General features: G+C 50.0%; 1 protein-coding gene across 1 annotated transcript; it reads left to right on the top strand.

Moving 5' to 3' along the window:
* Window positions 1–4142: 4142 nt before the first annotated feature.
* ID3 (inhibitor of DNA binding 3, HLH protein) lies at window positions 4143–6064 on the top strand. Its single transcript, XM_043909212.1, has 3 exons — window positions 4143–4806; window positions 4926–5009; window positions 5567–6064. The coding sequence occupies exons 1-2, from the start codon at window positions 4507–4509 to the stop codon at window positions 4983–4985; spliced, it is 360 nt and encodes a 119-aa protein (XP_043765147.1). The 5' UTR covers window positions 4143–4506; the 3' UTR covers window positions 4986–5009; window positions 5567–6064.
* The last annotated feature ends 12624 nt before the right edge of the window (window positions 6065–18688 follow it).

The following is an 18688-nucleotide window of genomic DNA, read 5'->3' as shown; positions in this document are numbered from 1 at the left end:
TCCCCATTTTACAGAGGAGACAACTGAGGCAGAGGCAGGCTAGGTAGTCTATCCAAGGGTTTGAGCCTGGCTTTGAACCTGCATTCCCTGTGATCTTGTTTCACAAGAGTCTCAAGCCGTAGTTTGAGGTCTAGCCTTGCTAGGGGGAGGGGAGGGGTATGTTCTAAGTGTGTGGCTAGGAAATCCTCCTCACACTCTCACAGGTACTTTGTGAGCAGACAGGTGTGTGTGTGTGTGTTAGTCACTCGGTCGTGTCCGATTCTCTGTGGCTCCATAGACTGTAGCCTATCAGGCTCCTCTGTCCATGGAATTCTCCAGGCAAGAATACTGGAGTGAGTTGCCATTCGCTTCTCCAGGGGATCTTTGAGACCCCGGGAATGAACCAAGGCTCTCCTGCACTGCAGGCAGATTCTTTACTGTCTGAGCCACCGGGGAAGTCAAACAGGTACATATTAGGAAACGCAGCATCTGGGGATGTCCTGAGATCCCTAATGTATCCCTAATACAGCAGACTACCCTAATTCAAAAGAGATTTAGGGGGCAAAGTGGACAGGGAGCCACAGGAGGGGTAGGTCTGGGTCCTGGCTACAGGTCAGCAACTGATATCTTGCCCAGAATAACTTTGGGCAAGATTCAGAAGTTCTCTTGGTCCCCACTTTCGACATTAAAAGCAAAAAAATAGAAAGGTAGATGTAAGCTCAGTTTAGGCAAAAAGACATCTGCAATTCTCATCATCATTACTTTGGCTTTGAAATCGACAGCTCAGAGACCCCCCACCACTTTTTAAAAATTTAAAGACAAAACAGTGTAACTTAACAGTTCTGCCAACTCTTAAAAAAAAAATCAGAGAGCACAACACTGACTTTTTTTTCTTTTTTTTTTTTTTTTAATTTTGGCAAAGGAAGATTCAGTTCCTGGAAATGCTTGCAAAATGATTCCTGACACTGGGGGGAGACAGTTAAAAAAAGAAGACGACGAAAACTTATTAACACATGTAGTAAAGGACGAAGGTGGGAAGAAAGAGAATCAACGAAAGAAAGAAAAGAAAGAACTAAAAGAGATAGAAGGTGGCGGGGGGGGGGGGGGGCGGGGGAGCCATTAAAGGGCCCCAATTCAAGGAACGTTATCAAGTTCTCAGCATCTGCAATTCACAAGCCGCTTGTGGGTCGGGGCGGCGCAGACTCCGCCCCTTTCTCGGGTGTCGGACGCTCATTGGTGGGGGCGGCAGTCGCCGGCCGGTGACTGCCCGAGGAAAGGTTGCCTGGGACACGCATCCCTGTGTGAACGCATGACGTCCCACCCTGGCGCCAGGCTGTCTGGGGCTGAGTCTTAGATCAACACAGCTGTGGGACCGGGACCCACAGCTGGGCAAAGGAGCGGATTCCTCAACAAAAAATAGGATTGTGAGAAAAGTTCTGAAACAAAAACAGCGCAGACAAAAGCCTTAATGACATCCTTTCATAAAAATAAAAAATGCAAGAGGGGGGAAAAAGCTGGTAAAAGGAGCAGAACTGGGAACAGAAAGTTCAGAGGCATTTGGAATAAGAGACTGAGGCCCCACCACCGCTAAACAAGTTGCAGAAGGCCTGAGCTAGCCCTTCAGTCCGCTGCTGGGAAAAAGAAGTCTTTTGGGTTCAAACTTTATCCAGTGTTCTCAACCGTAACCCATTTCTTTCAGAATTAGCATCTTACATTGGAGAGTACCCTTAGGGGTCATTTGCTCCCCCCTCCCCCAATTTTACAAAAAATGAAGCCCAGGAAGGAAGGAAATTCTTCCAAGGCCACATTGCAAGTTATTGACATGACCAGGAAAGAATTCTGCTTGCTAATCCCACTGCATCTCTTTCCTGCCTGTGTCGCCCAGCTCCTGGGCATTTTAGCCTGAAAGCATCTTTAGAGATAACGCGAAAGTGCTTTACAAACTGCTGCACAAGCCCGACATCAGTGGTAGTGATGGAGGAGGGAGAAAGAGAGGAGGGAATCTATGTGCCTGCTGCTACGTCGCTTCAGTCGTGTCCAACTCTGTGCGACCCCATAGACGGCAGCCCGCCAGGCTCCCCGGTCCCTGGGATTCTCCAGGCAAGAGTACTGGAGTGGGTTGCCATTGCCTTCTCCCGAATCTTTATGGACCTGTGGACTAAGCACGGACCACTCAACCAGACACATGCACTCAGCAGTCACTTGCCCTCACATCCACTCAACCAGTCCTCAGGCACCAAGGAGACTAATGGACGTGATGCAGTCAGTATGTTAAGCGCCTTGCAGAGAAGAGACATTTAATAATTATTTGTGGAAGGAAGGAGGTAGATCTAGTTAGCTCCATTTTATAAATTGGAAAATCGAGGCACAGAGACGTGACTTACCCAAAACTCACAGGTTAACTAAAAAAGAATGGAAATTTGAACATAAAAATGCCTAGCCCCAAAGGCCATGATTTTTTCCAGAACCTGGGCTTGACTATTTTGCACAAACCATGGAGGCCTGCATGACCGAAAAGGTTTTCTTTTTGGTCATGCAGGAGTCCTTATAGTCACCATATTCCTTTCCTGAGACCAAATAGCTGACAGGCTCTCCAGTTGACTTCTGTAGTATATATAGACTGATCTGTCCATTCACAGGATATTTTCATCCTCTTATACTAAAGAGACTGTCCTTGAAAACATCCGTATTTCAGGAAGAAATCTTTTGAAGACCTTTTACTTGGGATACAGATTCCTGTGGTATGACAGCAAAAAAAAAAAAAAAAAGACTTTGGGGTTGGCTCTGCCATTACTTGTGGTGTGACCTTGGAAATATTTTATAACTCCTTTCTGGACCCTTTACCATCCCACACCTGCCTGTCCAAATTTCATAAAGCATCAGACTTCTAGAGTTGGAAAGGATTTCAAATAACCACTTAGCGCCATTTCCCCACTTTATTCACAAGAAACCAAGGCCAGGGTACCTGAGCTTGTCCATGATCACAGGACAGATTATTGGCAAGGCTGGGAAGTTGAATCCAGGACTCCTAACTCCCAGTCTAGTGTCCTGTTTCACTATGAGATTGTCCTAGCTCTGAGCTCTGAGCTCCCATTGTCCTGTTAATCAGTGCCACACAGTATAGAACTCTTAATTGTTTCCGGTGTTAATTTTGTCTCCCCAAATTCTGGGATCCTTGAGAGCAGAAGTCACTGTTTTAAGGAAAGCAACTCCATAAATATTCATCAACTGATTGATTAGGGAAGCAACCATTGAGGGATCCCACCTGGTCACTCCCAAGACAGAAACCAGCATTCAGAGGCTGCACTTTCCCCAAAACCCTTGGAAATGACAAGAAGACAAGCAAAGAATGCAATGTCCCATTGCAATATGGGGCTTACTCGCCTGTCCCCCAGTCCTTTCTTGGGGGCTCTCAGATAGAGCTGGAGCCATTTCAGCAAGGCTAAGAATAATCAAGTCCAGGTGGCCTGCCCTCCCACAGCAGAAAGAGACAGACAATAGAGTGATGAAATTACCAAACTATTGTTTTCTGCATAGAGGTGTGTGGAGAATGTGGGGTTGGGGGGAGGGAGAAGGGAGAGTTAAAAAAATATTAACTGACCCAAAGGGAGCTCCTAAAAAGGTTATCTAGAAATCAGCCCATCTGTACTCCATATTCAAAACCCTGTCCAAAATTCTAATCAAACTCACTTCCAAAACATAACTGGGCATATATTTGGCTCCTTATGGAATGCATGAGGCCAGAGGGTGGGAGCTCTTTTTCTTCCCCATGCAAAAAGCACAATTCAAGCCTTTTTTTTTTTCTTTCTCCCTGTTGCTCAAACAGTGTTCTTTGCTCAAACCCCCTTCCCCTCCTCCTTCTGCAATCTCAGCGCCTAGCCCAAATCTGTTTTCTTCATTGTAACCTCAGCTTCACCGCAATTAATTTTTTCCCCCTCTGGTCACAAGATAATTCCTGACGCCAGTGAGTCTGGAGGTCAGACGAACAGCAAATTGGGGAACAAGGCGGCACTAATTCCTTACAAGTTTCCCTTGAAAAATCTTTTGCTTAAAAAAAAAAAAAGCTTTGCTGTTCAGGGATTTATGACCTCGGAGGACTATGGGTTCGAACCAGTATTGGGCTGTAGGTGGACTGGCAAGGGGGCAGGGGAGCTCGAAGATATGGGGCGCTGCCAGGAAAAGGCAAATTTTTAAAAGTTAATGGTTTTAAGTGATTTTTTTAAAATTCTTGCTGGCAAAGAGGCCCGCCTCTCCCCAGTATCAGCGCTTCCTCATTCTTTGAATCCGCGGCTCCGCGGTATTCGGCGTCAGACCGGCCAGAGGAAGCCTGTTTGCAATTTACCCGGGTTGTGAACGCCCAGGGTTGGCGGAGGCGGGGCCAAGGCGGGATGTTTTGCATAAAGGGGCGTACCCTCCAGGCCGACTCTATAAGTGCAGACTTCGGAGAGCGTGCGCGCGTTGCAGGCTGCTCTAGAGGGTCTCTGGCTTTCTCCTTCCTTCCAGCACTTCCCAACCTCATTGCTCAGTATGAAGGCGCTCAGCCCGGTGCGCGGCTGCTACGAGGCGGTGTGCTGCCTGTCGGAACGCAGCCTGGCCATCGCGCGGGGCCGTGGCAAGAGCCCGGCCGCCGAGGAGCCGCTGAGCCTGCTTGACGACATGAACCACTGCTACTCGCGGCTGAGGGAACTGGTACCCGGAGTCCCGCGAGGCACTCAGCTTAGCCAGGTGGAAATCCTGCAGCGCGTCATCGACTACATCCTCGACCTGCAGGTGGTCCTGGCCGAGCCGGCCCCTGGGCCCCCAGACGGCCCGCATCTTCCCATCCAGGTGCGCGCGGGCGTGCTCGGGAGCTGGGGCGGGGCTGCGCTCCAGGCTGGGATGCTACGGGGACCCCTGGACCTTCCAAACTCCGTGGGTAAACCCTTCCCCCCTTTTCCTTCTCTCAGACAGCCGAGCTCGCTCCGGAACTTGTGATCTCCAACGACCAAAGGAGCTTCTGCCACTGACCTGGCCTGTCCTGGCGCCTCCAGGTGAGTTATCCAAGCCGAATCTCTCGGGGGCGGGGAAGGGGGACGGCTGGTGCTTAAATGGCAGAACTTAGAGTTGGTAGACCTTTTAAAGGATTGCCGCGGCCCCCTCGGTTTAGGGAAATTCAGGCCAGAGAGGCGCAAGTGACTGGCCTGTGGTCACATCAAATGAATGGCGGAACCAATTCCGATCCAGAGTTCGTTTCAACCTAAAGTGCACGTTGTTACGGTCTTCCCCCATTGGCCAAAGACGCGAAACTATAGACGCAGGTCCGACTAAATAAAATAACCAGTCTGTTTGTGGCTTGGAGTCGTAAAGGGAGCCGCGTTTTCCTCAGCCCCCTCCCAAGTAGTGTCACTTCCAAGAGGGAGGGGTGGTGCAAGCTCCGCCTGTGGTCCTTCGGCGCCAACTGGGTGGGGGCAGTGTGGGGCGCGGAGTTATCAGCTGGAGGTAGAGACCAAGTTTCCTCCCTGGCGCCGGCCAGTCTGCGGACGGCCCCCGCTTCGGCGCGCTCGGCGGAAACTGACGGCTCCCTGGTCTTCTTTCCTCCCCCGCCCAGAACGCAGGTGCTGGCGCCCGTCCGGGACCCCGGGACCCTCTACGGCCGGAAGCCCGAGGGCATGGATGGGCCTCAACCTTGCCCTGCCCACTTGACTTCCCCAAACCCCTGCCTCGAGGCTGGACCTGCGCCCGGGAGCGAAGGACTGTGAACTTGGGTGGCCTAAAGAGCCAGCGCTAGCTCTGGGCACCAGCTGGGCAACCTCCCCCAGCCCTCACCCCACTCCCAAGTTTTAAAGACTGTCTTTCAGTGTGTGGAGGTGTATGGGGTTGGGGGTGGGGGCTGGCTGTTCTCCAAATTCTGCCTTGGCCAAGGCAGCGGTAGAGCTGGTCTTCTGGTCTCCTTGGAGAAAGACTCTGTTGCCCTGATTATGAACTCTATAATAGAGTATTTAGCTTTTGTACCTTTTTTGCAGGAAGGTGACTTTCTGTAACCATGCGATGTATATTAAACTTTTTATAAAAGTTAACATTTTGCATAATAAACGGTTTTTAAACACTTGTGTTTATAATTTGATTCCTTTAAGTACTAACACTGTTTCTCACAAAGCTGGATTTAGGGAGAATAAATTCATGTCTTTCTTGGAACTTAGGAAAAGTAAACTTGCTTATTCCCTTAAAAGGGAGATGGGAGAATGCCCAGCTAAGCCTGGGGAAGAGGGGGAAGTAGAAAGGGCTCATGGGGGAGCCCCACACGCATTGGGTGCAGAGAAGAGCCTTGCCCTGCCTCACTTTACAAGTGAGGGAAGACTGGAGAGAGAAAGTGACTGGAAGGAGCTCACCCAGCAAGTTGGGGGCCTAGGATAGAAATCTCTCCTGAGTCCCAGTTCTTAGGTCGTTTGAGAGCTGTGTTGCTAACTAGCAGATGGCAGTCCTCATTAATGCCATTAATCATGATGTTTCTCTAGCAGGGGATGTGAAACAGGACCCTCACCTGTCAGGCAGGCATGGTGCTGATAGATCCATTTCAGAGATGAATAAATGGATCATTGGGCTTCGTTTACTTCCCGCCTCACGTTCTCTGGTTTATTTCCTCTTGGACTTCCAAAGTTGGGGAAAATAGGAGAGGGTCTCTTCCCTCAAATCTGATCAACTACTCTGATCAGAAGGACTTTGGTGCTGGTTGGGAAATAAGGGAATAAATTCTACCACCAGGTAGTTGAAGACTAAGCCTAGACTGGGAGTTTGAGGAAGACAGCACTACAGCCTTCATTCCTGGTGTATCCTTCCAATAGCATCTCCAGTGGGAGTCTCCTCATTCCTGGTGTATCCTTCCAATAACATCTCCAGTGGGAGTCTCCTCTGTAAGCATCTTTAGCCCTATTTCAGAAATGGAGAAATTGAGGCTCAGTGGATAATAAGTTGGAGTCAGGTTCACACAGTCCCTCGAGAGGCAGAAATGGGATCTTAAACTTTACCACAATGACCACGGACAGGGAAGCCTGGTGTGTTATAGTCCATGGGGTAATGAACAGTCGGACGCAACTTGGTGACTGAACAACAGTGACCATGACTGTAGTGGAAAGGAGCAGGATCTGCGACTGGCTATTCCATGGGGCCAGGCTTGAGAGTCAGGCAGAGGGCAGGACTCCCAAGCCATGCCATCTTCCTTTGCTTCCCCACCCCAACCTCGATCTGGCAGTTCCCCAGGTGGGTTCCACCAGGCGCCTGGTCTTACTAGATTCCTGTTTATGATATGATCTCATTCATGTGTTGGCACCTGGCATTAGTTACTTCAGTATTTCATAACAAACAGGTCACGTCATCACCCACCTTTCATGCCTTAACCCTGGTGAATTTGCAAGGGTGAACAGGGGCATGTGACGGGGAGGCAAACTTTGTCTTTGTGAACCACCCTCCTGATGGACCAGTGTTCTTAACCTGTTTCCTGGTCTCCTCCAAAGATCTGGTGAAAGGTATGAATACTCTTCAGAAAATCCACACTCACACACCATTTTGCCAAAGCAATAGGGCTTCCCAGATGGCTCAGTGGTAAAGAATCTGCCTGCCAATACAGGAGACACAGATTCAATCCCTGTGTCAGGAAGATTCCCTCGAGAAAGAATGGCGACCCACTCCAATATTATTGCTTGGGGAATTCCATGGACAGAGGGGTCTGGTCGGCTACAGTCCATGGGGTCACAAAGAGATGGACACGACTGAGCGACTGAGGATGCACGCATGGCCAAGCAAACCTCCAATGCCCTGGGGAGAGCCCTCAGTCCCCATGTGAGGAACTTTTGCTTCAAACCCAGTAAGTACAAGACCCAGGCCGGGTCTACCTGGGATCATTCTTTAGGTGTCCTGTGCTGACTCTGAAGTCAGCCACACAAAGGTGCAAACAGCATGCTAGCTGTTTGACTGCAAGCTAGGGACTGTTTCTATTGAGCCTCAGTGTCCACATCTGTGCGAGACTGCTGCTCTTGATACAGTTCTGAGGCACCTGGCCCCACATTAAACCATTAATTGCAGCAAAGCCAGGCACTGAACTCAACGCCCTGTGCCCTTTCTGCCACACCATGCCGCTTCCTGCTCGGAAGTTGCGGGACTGAAAGGCGAGGAAGCGCTGGATGGCTCATCTGCCCTGTGACCTTGAGCCAGCCACCTCACCTCTCCAAGCCTCTCTCCTCCCTTGCGCAGCAGCTGGTGCTTCTTGCATTGCTGCCTCCCTGGACAGAAGATAATGGTGGGAAAGTTCTTTGAAATGCATCACACACCTACGAGGTATTATTAAGCTAATTCCAAGGAAATTGCCTGTATGGTCCTCGGAGACTGAACTGCTCAGGTGGCAGGGACAAAAGCTGGAACCAGCACACCAGTTCATTAGTCATTAGAAAGTGAAAGCAATTTGGCCCTAGGTCAGAAAACTCTGAGAGGAGAGTTGTCTTGTGTCATAAACACCTATCAAATGCCTACCAGGTGCCAGGCTCTATTTCATCTTAACATTTTTCTAATCCTCACCACCACCCAGCCACGTTTCATTATTCCCATGAAACAAATTCAAAGAGGCTGAATAACTTGATCCAGGTCACATAGCAAGGAAGGGCCACAGCAAGGCAGCATCCAGCACCACCTAGCTCCAAAGTCCACGTTCAATCTTTTCCCTCTCCATTCCCTTCCCCTGGCACATATCTGGTCCCCAGTAGGCGCTTGCTGAATGAAAGACCTAGGCCCACCACAGGTCTCCCTCTCATTTGTGAAAAGAGGATGATGGTGCCTCCTTTGCAGGTCTGTGCTTCGGATTAAAGATGCATAAAGCATCTACCAGCCTCCCTGAAAAGGCAAGATTCTCCATTAACTGAGTCTTAACAGTTCACTGTTGGATCAGCTCTGAAAAACGGACTTTGGGAAGGGATTTTTACTTTGTAAAAAAAAAAAAAAACAAAACAACCAGGTTCAGAACAGATGAAGTAACTTGCCCGGGGCCACACAGCTCCTAAGTGACAAAGCAAGGATTCAAATTCCTGCATGGAGAAACCAGAGACGGTGCCCTGTCCGAGAAGACCAGTGACAGCTCTCCTGTGGATGTGCCGGACAACCGCCAGTGGCTGTCTTTCGACCTCATCATCTCTCACTGCTGGCTGGCACTCGTCTCATTCCCGGGGCTACATCCTAAATCCTCGCTTCGCTCTAGCAGAACTGCCTCTGGCGCTCCGCTCCCCGCCAAGGCTTCAGGAGGCCGGGGCAGGGGTGGGGCCTCGGCCCACGTGGCCCGGAGCCCGACTGGGCGGGGCCAAGATAGCCCCGCCCCTGCCCCGCCCCCGGCCCGGCGACCCGCGCTCCCCCCCGCGGGCCCTGGGGGCCGGTCGCAGGTGTTCGCTGGCGCCCGGATGTCTGAGCTCTGGCTCCGCTCTGGCTCCGGCTCCCTCCGCAGCCTGCGGGCGGGGCTCCCAGCCCATCCGGAGCCTCGCGGCGCCCCTGCCGCTCTGCCAGCAGCGCGGCCTCCCGGTTCCCAGCCTCCCGGCTTTGGGGGCGGGGTGCCGGGCCACCCCCACCCAGCCGAGCTGCTGACCCGATCGCTCTCCCGCTGCCCCCAGCTGCGCTCGGACCGCGACGGCCTCGACGCGCCCCCACCCCGCTTCCTGCCTCGGCAGTTTTGCCCGGGCCGGGCGACCGCCCTGGATCGCACCCCGTTCCTTCCTTCCTTCATTCTTTTCAGGCAACTTGCATTCCTCGAGCGCCTGCGACGTGCCCCGCACGAGGCCTCTCCGACCTTCCGAGTGCGGGCCCCCGGCCCACCGGGGTCCTCCGGGAAGATTCCGCCCTCCGCCCGATCTCCCTCCCAACTCCTCCAGACTCTTCTATCTCTGATGTCCGGTTTCACTCCGAGTTTAGCGTTTAATTGTTCTCTGGTTATTTCTCCTGTTAAGGGTCAGTCAGTGGCAGGGTCAGGGGATCACTTTGTGACCGAAATCAAGGGTCAGTCTGAAAGTGGAGTGAGGGGTCAGAGTGTGGCCAGAATTGGGGTTTTAGCCAGACTGTGGCAAGGTTTGGAGATAGTGTGGGTGGAAGTTGGCAGTGGTCAGTCTACGGCAGGGCTTAATAGACAGAGTATAGTAGCATCAGTGGCCAAAGTCAGTGAGTCAGTCTTGGGCAGGGTCAGTGAACAGTGTGGATCAGGGTACTAGGTCACCCAGAGACTAGGATTTGGTGCTTGCCTTTGACAAGCCAGATAAAGGCAGTGGGGAGTCGGGGCGCGCTGTAGCTCTCTGAACTCCGATCCCTCCACAGCTGGGGGCTGGTCATAGCCTCCCCCTGGCATTACTCAGACTGTGAAGCTGGCCTTCCATCTGGGACACTCCCTGCCCTCCACACCTCCCTGCTCCTACCTTGTGCCAGATGCTGGAGGCAAAAAACCGTGGCGGGGGCAGACCCGTGGTCAAACTGATGGTAACACTGGCCATGGCAAGGAGGCCTTAGGCTTCTGACGGACCCCCCACACTTGGCCTCACCCGTGGGGAACAGGTACCTTGATCTTCCCTGTACCTTCTGCCTTTTGTTCACAAACCTAAAGCCTGTTGGGGATGGAAGGGCTCTTAGAGGTCACACGTGTGGCCCAAGAGGGGAAGAAGCCTGCTCAGGGACACCCAGCAAGTTCGTGGTCAAGACAGGACTCAAGGGAACTCCCTAGTGGTCCTGTGGTTAGGACTCAACACTTTCACTGGGAACTAAGATCCCATAAACATGGCCAAAAAATAAAGACAGAAACCCATGTCTTTTACCTTTCTAGCTAGGGCACTCTTTGTGATCCTTTGCCTACCCTGAGCAAGGATTGTTATTCCCACTTTAGAGATGGGCAGCTGAGGCCCTGAGAGTCTTCCGGACTCACCTAGCTCTTACTGCCAGGGGCGAGTGGACTGCACAGCACCCAGCTGAGGAGCTGGACACGAGAAGTGGGAACCCGGTGATTCCCTGAAACACTGTGTCCTTGTCACTGCCACCCAGCCCCCTCCCTGACGCCCTTGTTAGGAGCAAATGAAACAAGGGTGGCCGGGCGAAGCTGGGGAGAGGAGAGAACACTTTTTAAGAACTGCTGGGGAAAAGCTTAGCTGGGTTCTTATGGAAACATATGGAACTCATTACCCTAAGTCGAAGTGGTCGCTGGCCAGCTGGCAGTTGGTCGGTTTGGGGCTAAAATTGTGTGTTGTGTGGTAGTGAGGGTACCTAAGGCAGACTCACCAGAATAACCTGCCCACTCACTGATCCAGGTTCTTCCTGAACCAGGTATTGTTTCCATTTTTAACATTGGAAAAAAAAAAAAAAGTGATTTCAAGACACCAGGTACTAGGCCACTCTAGGTTTTGTGGGTAGGATCAGAGACTTAGGGACCATCAAGACAGACAGCCCCCCCAGAACCACCCACACCCTGACTCACATGTCTTTTCCCCACCAGGGCCCCTGCAGTGGGTCCAGATGTGTGAAGAGATGGTCTCAGCTTCCATCCAGGGTTCATCCAGTGGGGGCCTTGAGGGGCCTAAATGTTGGTCCCGCATCCTGTCAATCACATTTCCCTGGGCAGGTTGGACTCCATATTCAAACACAGCAGCAAGAAAGTGTTCAAAGAGACCATTTCCTGGTACACAGGATTTTAGTCTATGTGGTTGTAGGATCCTGGGGGGCTGCCTCCATTTCACCCCTATGAGGCTCACAGATATTAAGGGACCTGCCAAAGATCACCTTGGAGTAAGCATCAGAGCCCAGGTCTCCAAACATAGCTTCCACATCCTGTCTTGTTGATGTCTGCTGTACTGTGTGCTAAGTCGCTTCAATGATGTCCAACTCTGCAACCCCACAGACTGTAGCCCCCACTCCCCGTTCCTCTGTCTATAGAATTTCCCAGGCAAGAATGCTGGAGTGGGTTACCGTTTCCTTCTTTAGGGGATTTTCCCGAATGAGGGATCGAACCCGAGTCTCCTGCTTTGGCAGGCGGATTCTTTACCATTGAGCCAACGCAGCTCTTCTAAAACTTTCTACTAACCAGTGGTCATGTAGAATTGGCCTTACCCACCCCCCACAGCCCTCCTGTACTTTCTGTGAGTTTGGGAATCAGACAGATGCTGGTGGAAAACCTAGCTCTGTCATGTATCAGCTGTGCCATCAGAAAAGTGAAAAGTGAAAGTTGCTCAGTTGTGTCCGACTCTTTGCAGTGCCATAGACTATACTGCTTATGGAATTCTCCAGGCCAGAATATTGGAGTAGGTAACTCTTCCCTTCTCCAGGGGGCTCTTCCCAACCTAGGGATCAAACCCAGGTCTCCTGCATTGCAGGCAGATTCTTTACCAGCTGAGCCACAAGGAGAGCCCAAGAATACTGGAGTGGGTAGCCTATCTCTTCTCCATCCATTAGAGGTAGGTTATTTACCCTCACAAGTTTGCTGTGATGATTAAAGCAGACGACACGTAAAGCGCCTGGCACTTGGTGGGCCTGGGTGCCCCCAGCCACAGAGCTTGTTGGGCATGGTTGTCAGACTCCTCACATAATTCCTCCCTCATCTTTCCGGGTGGCAGAGTTGTTGGCATAATCCATCCATGGCATCTCAGCACTGCCTGTCCAGCAGGTGTGCTCTTCAGAGGCCTTTCACACACACACGCAGAAGTATGTGATCAACAGGATGCTCGGTGCCTTGAGGAACAGTGCAAGGACTTAAAAAGCAGGGCTGCAATTCAGCATCGCCACTCCTAGGCTGTGCCACCGTGGACAAGCTCCTTAACCTCTCTGAGCCTCAGAAAACCAGCCTGGAGCCACCGCAGAGTCCTGCTGAGGATTTAGTGAGGAACTAAAGATAGAGCGCCAAGAGGCCCGCCGGCACAGGGAGGCATTCAGTGAGTTACAGTTGGGGTTAGAAATGGTCCTATTTCACAGATGGAGAGGCTGAGTCCCAGAGGGCATAAGTGACGCATCCAGTGTCATGTGAAAAGACCCCCTCACAGACCCAGGGATTAAAAACCAGATCTTCGTGCTCCCAGTCTTTGCCCAGCTGCTGCTGCTGCTGCTGCTAAGTCACTTCAGTTGTGTCCGACTCTGTGCGACCCCACGGACTGCAACCTACCAGGCTCCTCCATCCATGGGATTTTCCAGGCAGGAGTACTGGAGTGGGTTGCCATTGCCATCTCCCTTCGCCCAGCTACTACTCTCTCATCACTGGGATTCGTAATCATTTCATGACAAAGGTGTTTTCAACTGTGGAAAGTCAGAACTTTGAACCCAGGCTCCGCCTGATACAGAACCAGCTCGCTGGTGAGCGCATCCCTCTGTAGAAGAGAACAGGGGTCAGGGTTGGGATAGGATGGACATGACTCAGAGGCCAGAGAACCTGGAGGCCAAACATAGTGAAATCAGAGGAGCAGGAGCTTTGTGATCAGACAGACCTGTCTCTGCCACTTCTTAGCTGTGTGATCAGCTAAAGGACACCACCTCTCTCAGCCTCATTTTTTTTTTTTTTTTAAACATTTATTTATTTATTTGGCTGAATCAGGTCTTTGGCGGCATGCGAACTCTTAGTTGCGGCATATGGGATCTAGTTCCCTGACCAGGGATCAAACCCAGGCCCCCTGCATTGGGAACACACAGACTTATCCACTGGACCACCAGGGAAGTCCCCTCATTTTTTCCTCTAAAGCTCCCAGTAGTACCTCTTTCATAGGGCTGTTTAGGGAACTAAGTAAGACCACAGAGTCCCTGGCACAGATGAACTGCTTGAAATCGGCAGCCCCTATAATTTTATCAAGATTTTATCAAGGAGCCACCTGTGACTTTGTCATCACCCTCATTGTGAATCTTTTTGTAGACTTCCAATTGAACAAACAATATTTGGCTTCTGATATGCCTGTGTGTGTCCACATTCCCCCACTTAGAGTGTGAACTTGGACAAACTACTTAAGTTCTTTCATCTTCAGTGTCTGCACCTATAAAATGGGGATAATGAAAGTCCCCACTACAGACAGTTGGGATTTTTTTTTTACTTTTCTTTTTTGGACACTCCATGAAGCTTGTAGAGTCTTAGTTCCCCAACCAGGGGTCGAACTCAGGCCCCCAGAAGTGAAAGCAGAGTCCTAATCCCTGAACTGCCAGGGAATTCCCAGGTGTGAGGATTAAATCAGTTACCAGAGTACACTCGGTCTAACGCTTGGCACATACTAGGGACCCCGAAATGCTGCCTGTCATTCATTATCTTACCACACTCTGAAGGTTGGGTTCCCATGCATTCTATAGCCATCTGTGTTTTTATACAAAATCTTAATGTCTCAATTATTTTAAATTGGCATTTCAAGAAGATGTACAGATTTTTATCATAGTTTTGTGAGATCTAGAGCCTAACGAACTTCACACATAGCCACACTTCTGTGTGTGCACACGCATGTGCATGAACTCACACACACACATGATGAGCTGAAACAAGCCCTCTTGCCTTGAAGAGTGGCCCGCATGCTCTGTCCCACTCACTGTCCTCTGTGAAGGGAGATTGGTGACTCTGACCTCTCAGCTGGAGAATTCCTTGGCAAAACTGACCTGGCCCTGGAGAAGGGCATGGCAACCCACTCCAGTATTCTTGCTTGGAGAATCCCATGGACAGAGGAACCTCGTGGGCTGCAGTCCATGGGTCACAAAGAGCTGGACACAACTGAAGTGACTCAGCACGCATGTATGATAAACCATAATGGAAAAGAATATAAAAAAGAATGTATATATATGTATAACTGAATCACTCTGCTGTAGAGCAGTAATGAACAAAACATTGGAAGTCAACTATAAATCAATAAAAGTAAAATAAAAACAACAATAAAACAAAAAGCCAAGATGTCAGGTGGGGCCAGACCACCTAGGATATGATAGCCTTCTCTGGCGGCAGATCAATTCAGTGCTCTTTCTGGGGAGCACCAGGCTTTCTCCACCCTAAGCCCAAGTCTTGACTCTTTCAATCAGAACGAAAGGTGCTATAAAGTACAGGAAGCTCATCTCGGTGCTCTGTGATGACCTGGGTGGATGGGATGGAGGCGGGGTGGGAGGGAAGCTTAAGAAGGAGGGGATATATGTATGCATATGACTGATCCACTTTGTTGTACAACAGAAATTAACACAACATTGTAAAGCAATTATATTCCAATAAAGAAATAAAAGTAATTAATAAAAAATAAAAAACCTGACCTGGGAGGAAGCCCTGGCTCCCGCTCTGAACCTGAGTATCAGAGCCCAGGTCTCAGTCCTGGTTCTCTCCCCTCCTTGCTGTGCAACCCTGGGCCCTTGACTTCATCTCTCTGAGCTTTGACTTCCCATCTGTGAAAGGGGGCGGACCTTTCAAGGTCGTGAGGATTAGAGAGGTGCACAAAAAGTGCCTTCGCATAGTCATTGCTCCAGATGAGAGCTCTTCAAAGCATGTTGGTTTTTTAACTCAGTAAGAGCTATCTGTTTATATTCTTTAATAAAACAAGGTTATGATCTGGGTGCCTTATGTAATTAATACCCTTTATTGCTTTTTAAACACATCTGTTAATCCAATAAAGGTGGTTTTCCTCCTAAAATTATTTTCTTTCCTATTTTATTCATATTTTACAATGTCTGGGCAAGTCATTGGACCTCACTGAGCCTCAGTTTCTGTATTTCTAACATGGGAAAAATGCCTTCTTCATGAGGTTGTTTGGAGAATTCAGTTGAGACGGTGTATGTAAAAGTGCTTTGTACTTTTACAAAGCACTTACTGTCAAAAGTGCTTACTGTCAAGTCCAATAAGTGTAAGAGATGATTTTTTGCACCCTCCTTCCCTCTCAGTAGGCTGAATTCCTCAAAGACAGGAGGGAGTTTTATTTGCCTTTGTATCTCCTGCGTTGAATGTGTAGTAATAAATTTAATAGTAGCGTTTATGGTGATAAGAACTTTCATTTCCTGCACACTTGTATTGTGCAAGACTCTCGGATGAGTGCATCTTAATGGAAGGATGAGTGATAGACACTTAAAAGTTTTGATTCCCTCTGCTGAGAATTGTTTTAGTTTTCTCTTGAGCAAGTTCTGTCTTCCATCCTGCAGACAAATTATTTTTATTCTTGGGCCTCATACGTTGTTTGGCCAATCCAGTTGAATAACCATAATAGCATTATTTAGTTTCCTTATCTATAAAATGGGGCTAATGATCAACTTAACCTCATATAAAAGTGTCCCATAAATGACAGTAACTTTCCCTTACTCCTTCCTTTCCTCCCCACCTAGACACACCCTTTCCTTGGAGAGGAAGGTGATGACAGAACAAGGTGATTAAACTGGGTGGCAGAGAGCTGAGCCCCTTCATTTCTCTGTGCTTTTTTTTTTTTAATTTTTATTTTTTTGCCCATGCCCCTTGGCTTGTGAGGGGGTCGTAATTTTCCCACCAGGGATGGAACCCTCACCCTTGGCAGTGAATGTGCAGAGTCTTAACCATTGGACCACTAGGGAATTCCCTGTCTGTGCTTTTGTTTCTTTTTTTGACCAGGGTGGCAGATCTTCCTGGAATAATTCCCTGATTCTGAGACCCTCCATATCCAGCCTCCTAAATAGTCTCTCCTTTCTGCCATAGCACCAAAGATTCAACTCGTCTGGATGTCACATGCTCCGGTGATCATGTGTTGTATATTCCAAGTGCCTGTTAGTCCTGGAAGCAGAGTGGTGTGTTAGGGTTTGACTTCTATTTTTCTAAGCATTTTCTTATCATCTCATCTCATTCTTTATAAACCTTTCAAAGTCCCCAAGCCACACATGGGGCAGCTGAGGCCCTGAGAGGGGAAGGGCCGTGGCTAAGGCCACAGACTGAGAGAGAGCCAGTCCTACGACCCGAGGCATGCTCTGAGTCCCTCGGAGCTTAGGAACTCCGTGAGTCTCTAGATACCGGGCTTTGTGCTTGATGCTGCCTCACAGAAATTTTATGAAGTCGGTGCTCCCCTCCACTTTCCAGATGAGCAAACTTAGACTCAGGCAGGTAAAAAGTTATTTCCCAAGCTGGAATCATGATGTAATCAGGGCTGATTCTAAAATGTGTGCTTTTTATCCGGTACTGCGAGACCTCTGCCGCGTTGTTATCTCAGGGCCCCGAAGATGGCCGCTCCCAAATCTCTAGCAGTAGTGTTGGACCCTAAAGCAGGGAGTGATTGCCAAGGCTGACCCCCATGCTCTGCTCTCTCAGCCCCAGCAACCCTGGGGTCAAGGGGTTCACAGAGCAGGGCCCAGGAGGGCCCTCCTGCAGCAGTGATCTGCATGGAGTGGCCCCCCAATCCCCAAAGCCCATTGTCTCCCCAGGAGACAATACAGATAAAGGACCCAGCCTAGTGGGCTGTCTGCATCAATCTGTAACCATGGAAACCAATAGGGAGACAATTCCAAAGCCCCTCCTGTCACCCTCCACCCTGCAGCTGTGGCTCCAGGAGCCCAGCCTCCAGCAGAAGGGGCATAGCTAGTAATCGCTGCCCCCTCCATGGCCACCCCCAAATGGGACACAGCTAGGCTCCCCCCAGCATACATCCTCCCAGAACTGGTGTTGGCAAAGGGGCCTTGGAAGTGTTTAAGGTCTATACCTCATTTCATCTGCAGGAAGGTTAGTTCCACCAGGTTCTGCATCGGCAAGATGTCACTGATCACAGGGTCCGGGCACAGGGAAAAGAAGGTCTCAACAGAATTCTTAACCATCCAACGGTCAACCAGGACCCGGGAAGGTGTTAGGTCTTCGGCGCGTGACTTCCCCCTGGTGGCCAGTTGCTGCAATTGTCAGTTTCGACTCGAGTGGCCAAACTTGTTACCTCTTTTTCCTTGGCATCTAGTGTGTTCCAGCTGCCCGCATACATTTGATCTAATCCTCACAACCACTCTGGGATGTGGGTGTTCTCACCCTCCTCACACACGCTGAAGCCAAGGCTTTCAGATGGTCTGCAGAAGGAAACAAAGCTAGCGGAGTGGGTGAGAGGGTGACTCCAGACTGCCCTGGCTCAAAACCAGGCATCACCAGCCCGATGATCTCGGGAAAAGTATCTGAGCTCTGAGTCTGTTTCCTATCTGTAAAGTGGGAGTGATAACAATACATACTTCATAGTGATGTTTCGAGGATTATATAAGATCTATAAACCTTCAGAACAGTGATTGGCACATGATCAATAAAATCCTGTGCCCTGACACTTCTTAAGCTGTGTGCCTTCAAGTGTATCACTGAATTCTTCATCTGTGCGTGTGTGTGAGCTCAGTCACTGCAGCCCTGTCTGACTCTTTATGACCCCATGGACTGTGGCCCAAAAGGCTCCTCTGTCCATGGATTCTCCAGGCAAGAATAACAGTGGATTGCCATGCCCTCCTCCAGGGGATCTTCCCGATCCAAGGATTGACCCACGCCTTCTGCATCTCCTGCATTAGCAGACAGATTCTTTACCCACTGAGCCACCCAGGAAGCCCCTCTTTCACCTGTACAGTGGGGCTAATCATGGCTTCCTCCTAGGACTATCACGGTAACTAAAGTGGATTTGAGGTGTGAATGTACTTGCTTTGCTACTATTATCATCATTTTTTTATCTGCCTTTTTGGGGAGGGCTGATCATGGGGGCAGAGGGATGGGCAGAGAGATGCTACTCTGTCAACAAGCCAGGAGGAGATATCTGAGAATTCTGGTCCCTGCAGT

The sequence above is a fragment of the Cervus elaphus genome, chromosome 8 (genome assembly GCF_910594005.1).
Source record: "Cervus elaphus chromosome 8, mCerEla1.1, whole genome shotgun sequence".
NCBI classification, from domain to species: domain Eukaryota; kingdom Metazoa; phylum Chordata; class Mammalia; order Artiodactyla; family Cervidae; genus Cervus; species Cervus elaphus.
This window is presented reverse-complemented; position numbering and strand designations above follow the sequence as displayed.

Excerpts from the sequence above, each read along its gene's own strand:
- ID3 (XM_043909212.1), top strand. The coding sequence starts at position 4,507 with ATGAAGGCGCTCAGCCCGGTGCGCGGCTGCTACGAGGCGGTGTGCTGC. Across the intron at positions 4,807-4,925 it reads GCCCGCATCTTCCCATCCAG|ACAGCCGAGCTCGCTCCGGA; the intron begins GTGCGCGCGGGC and ends TCCTTCTCTCAG.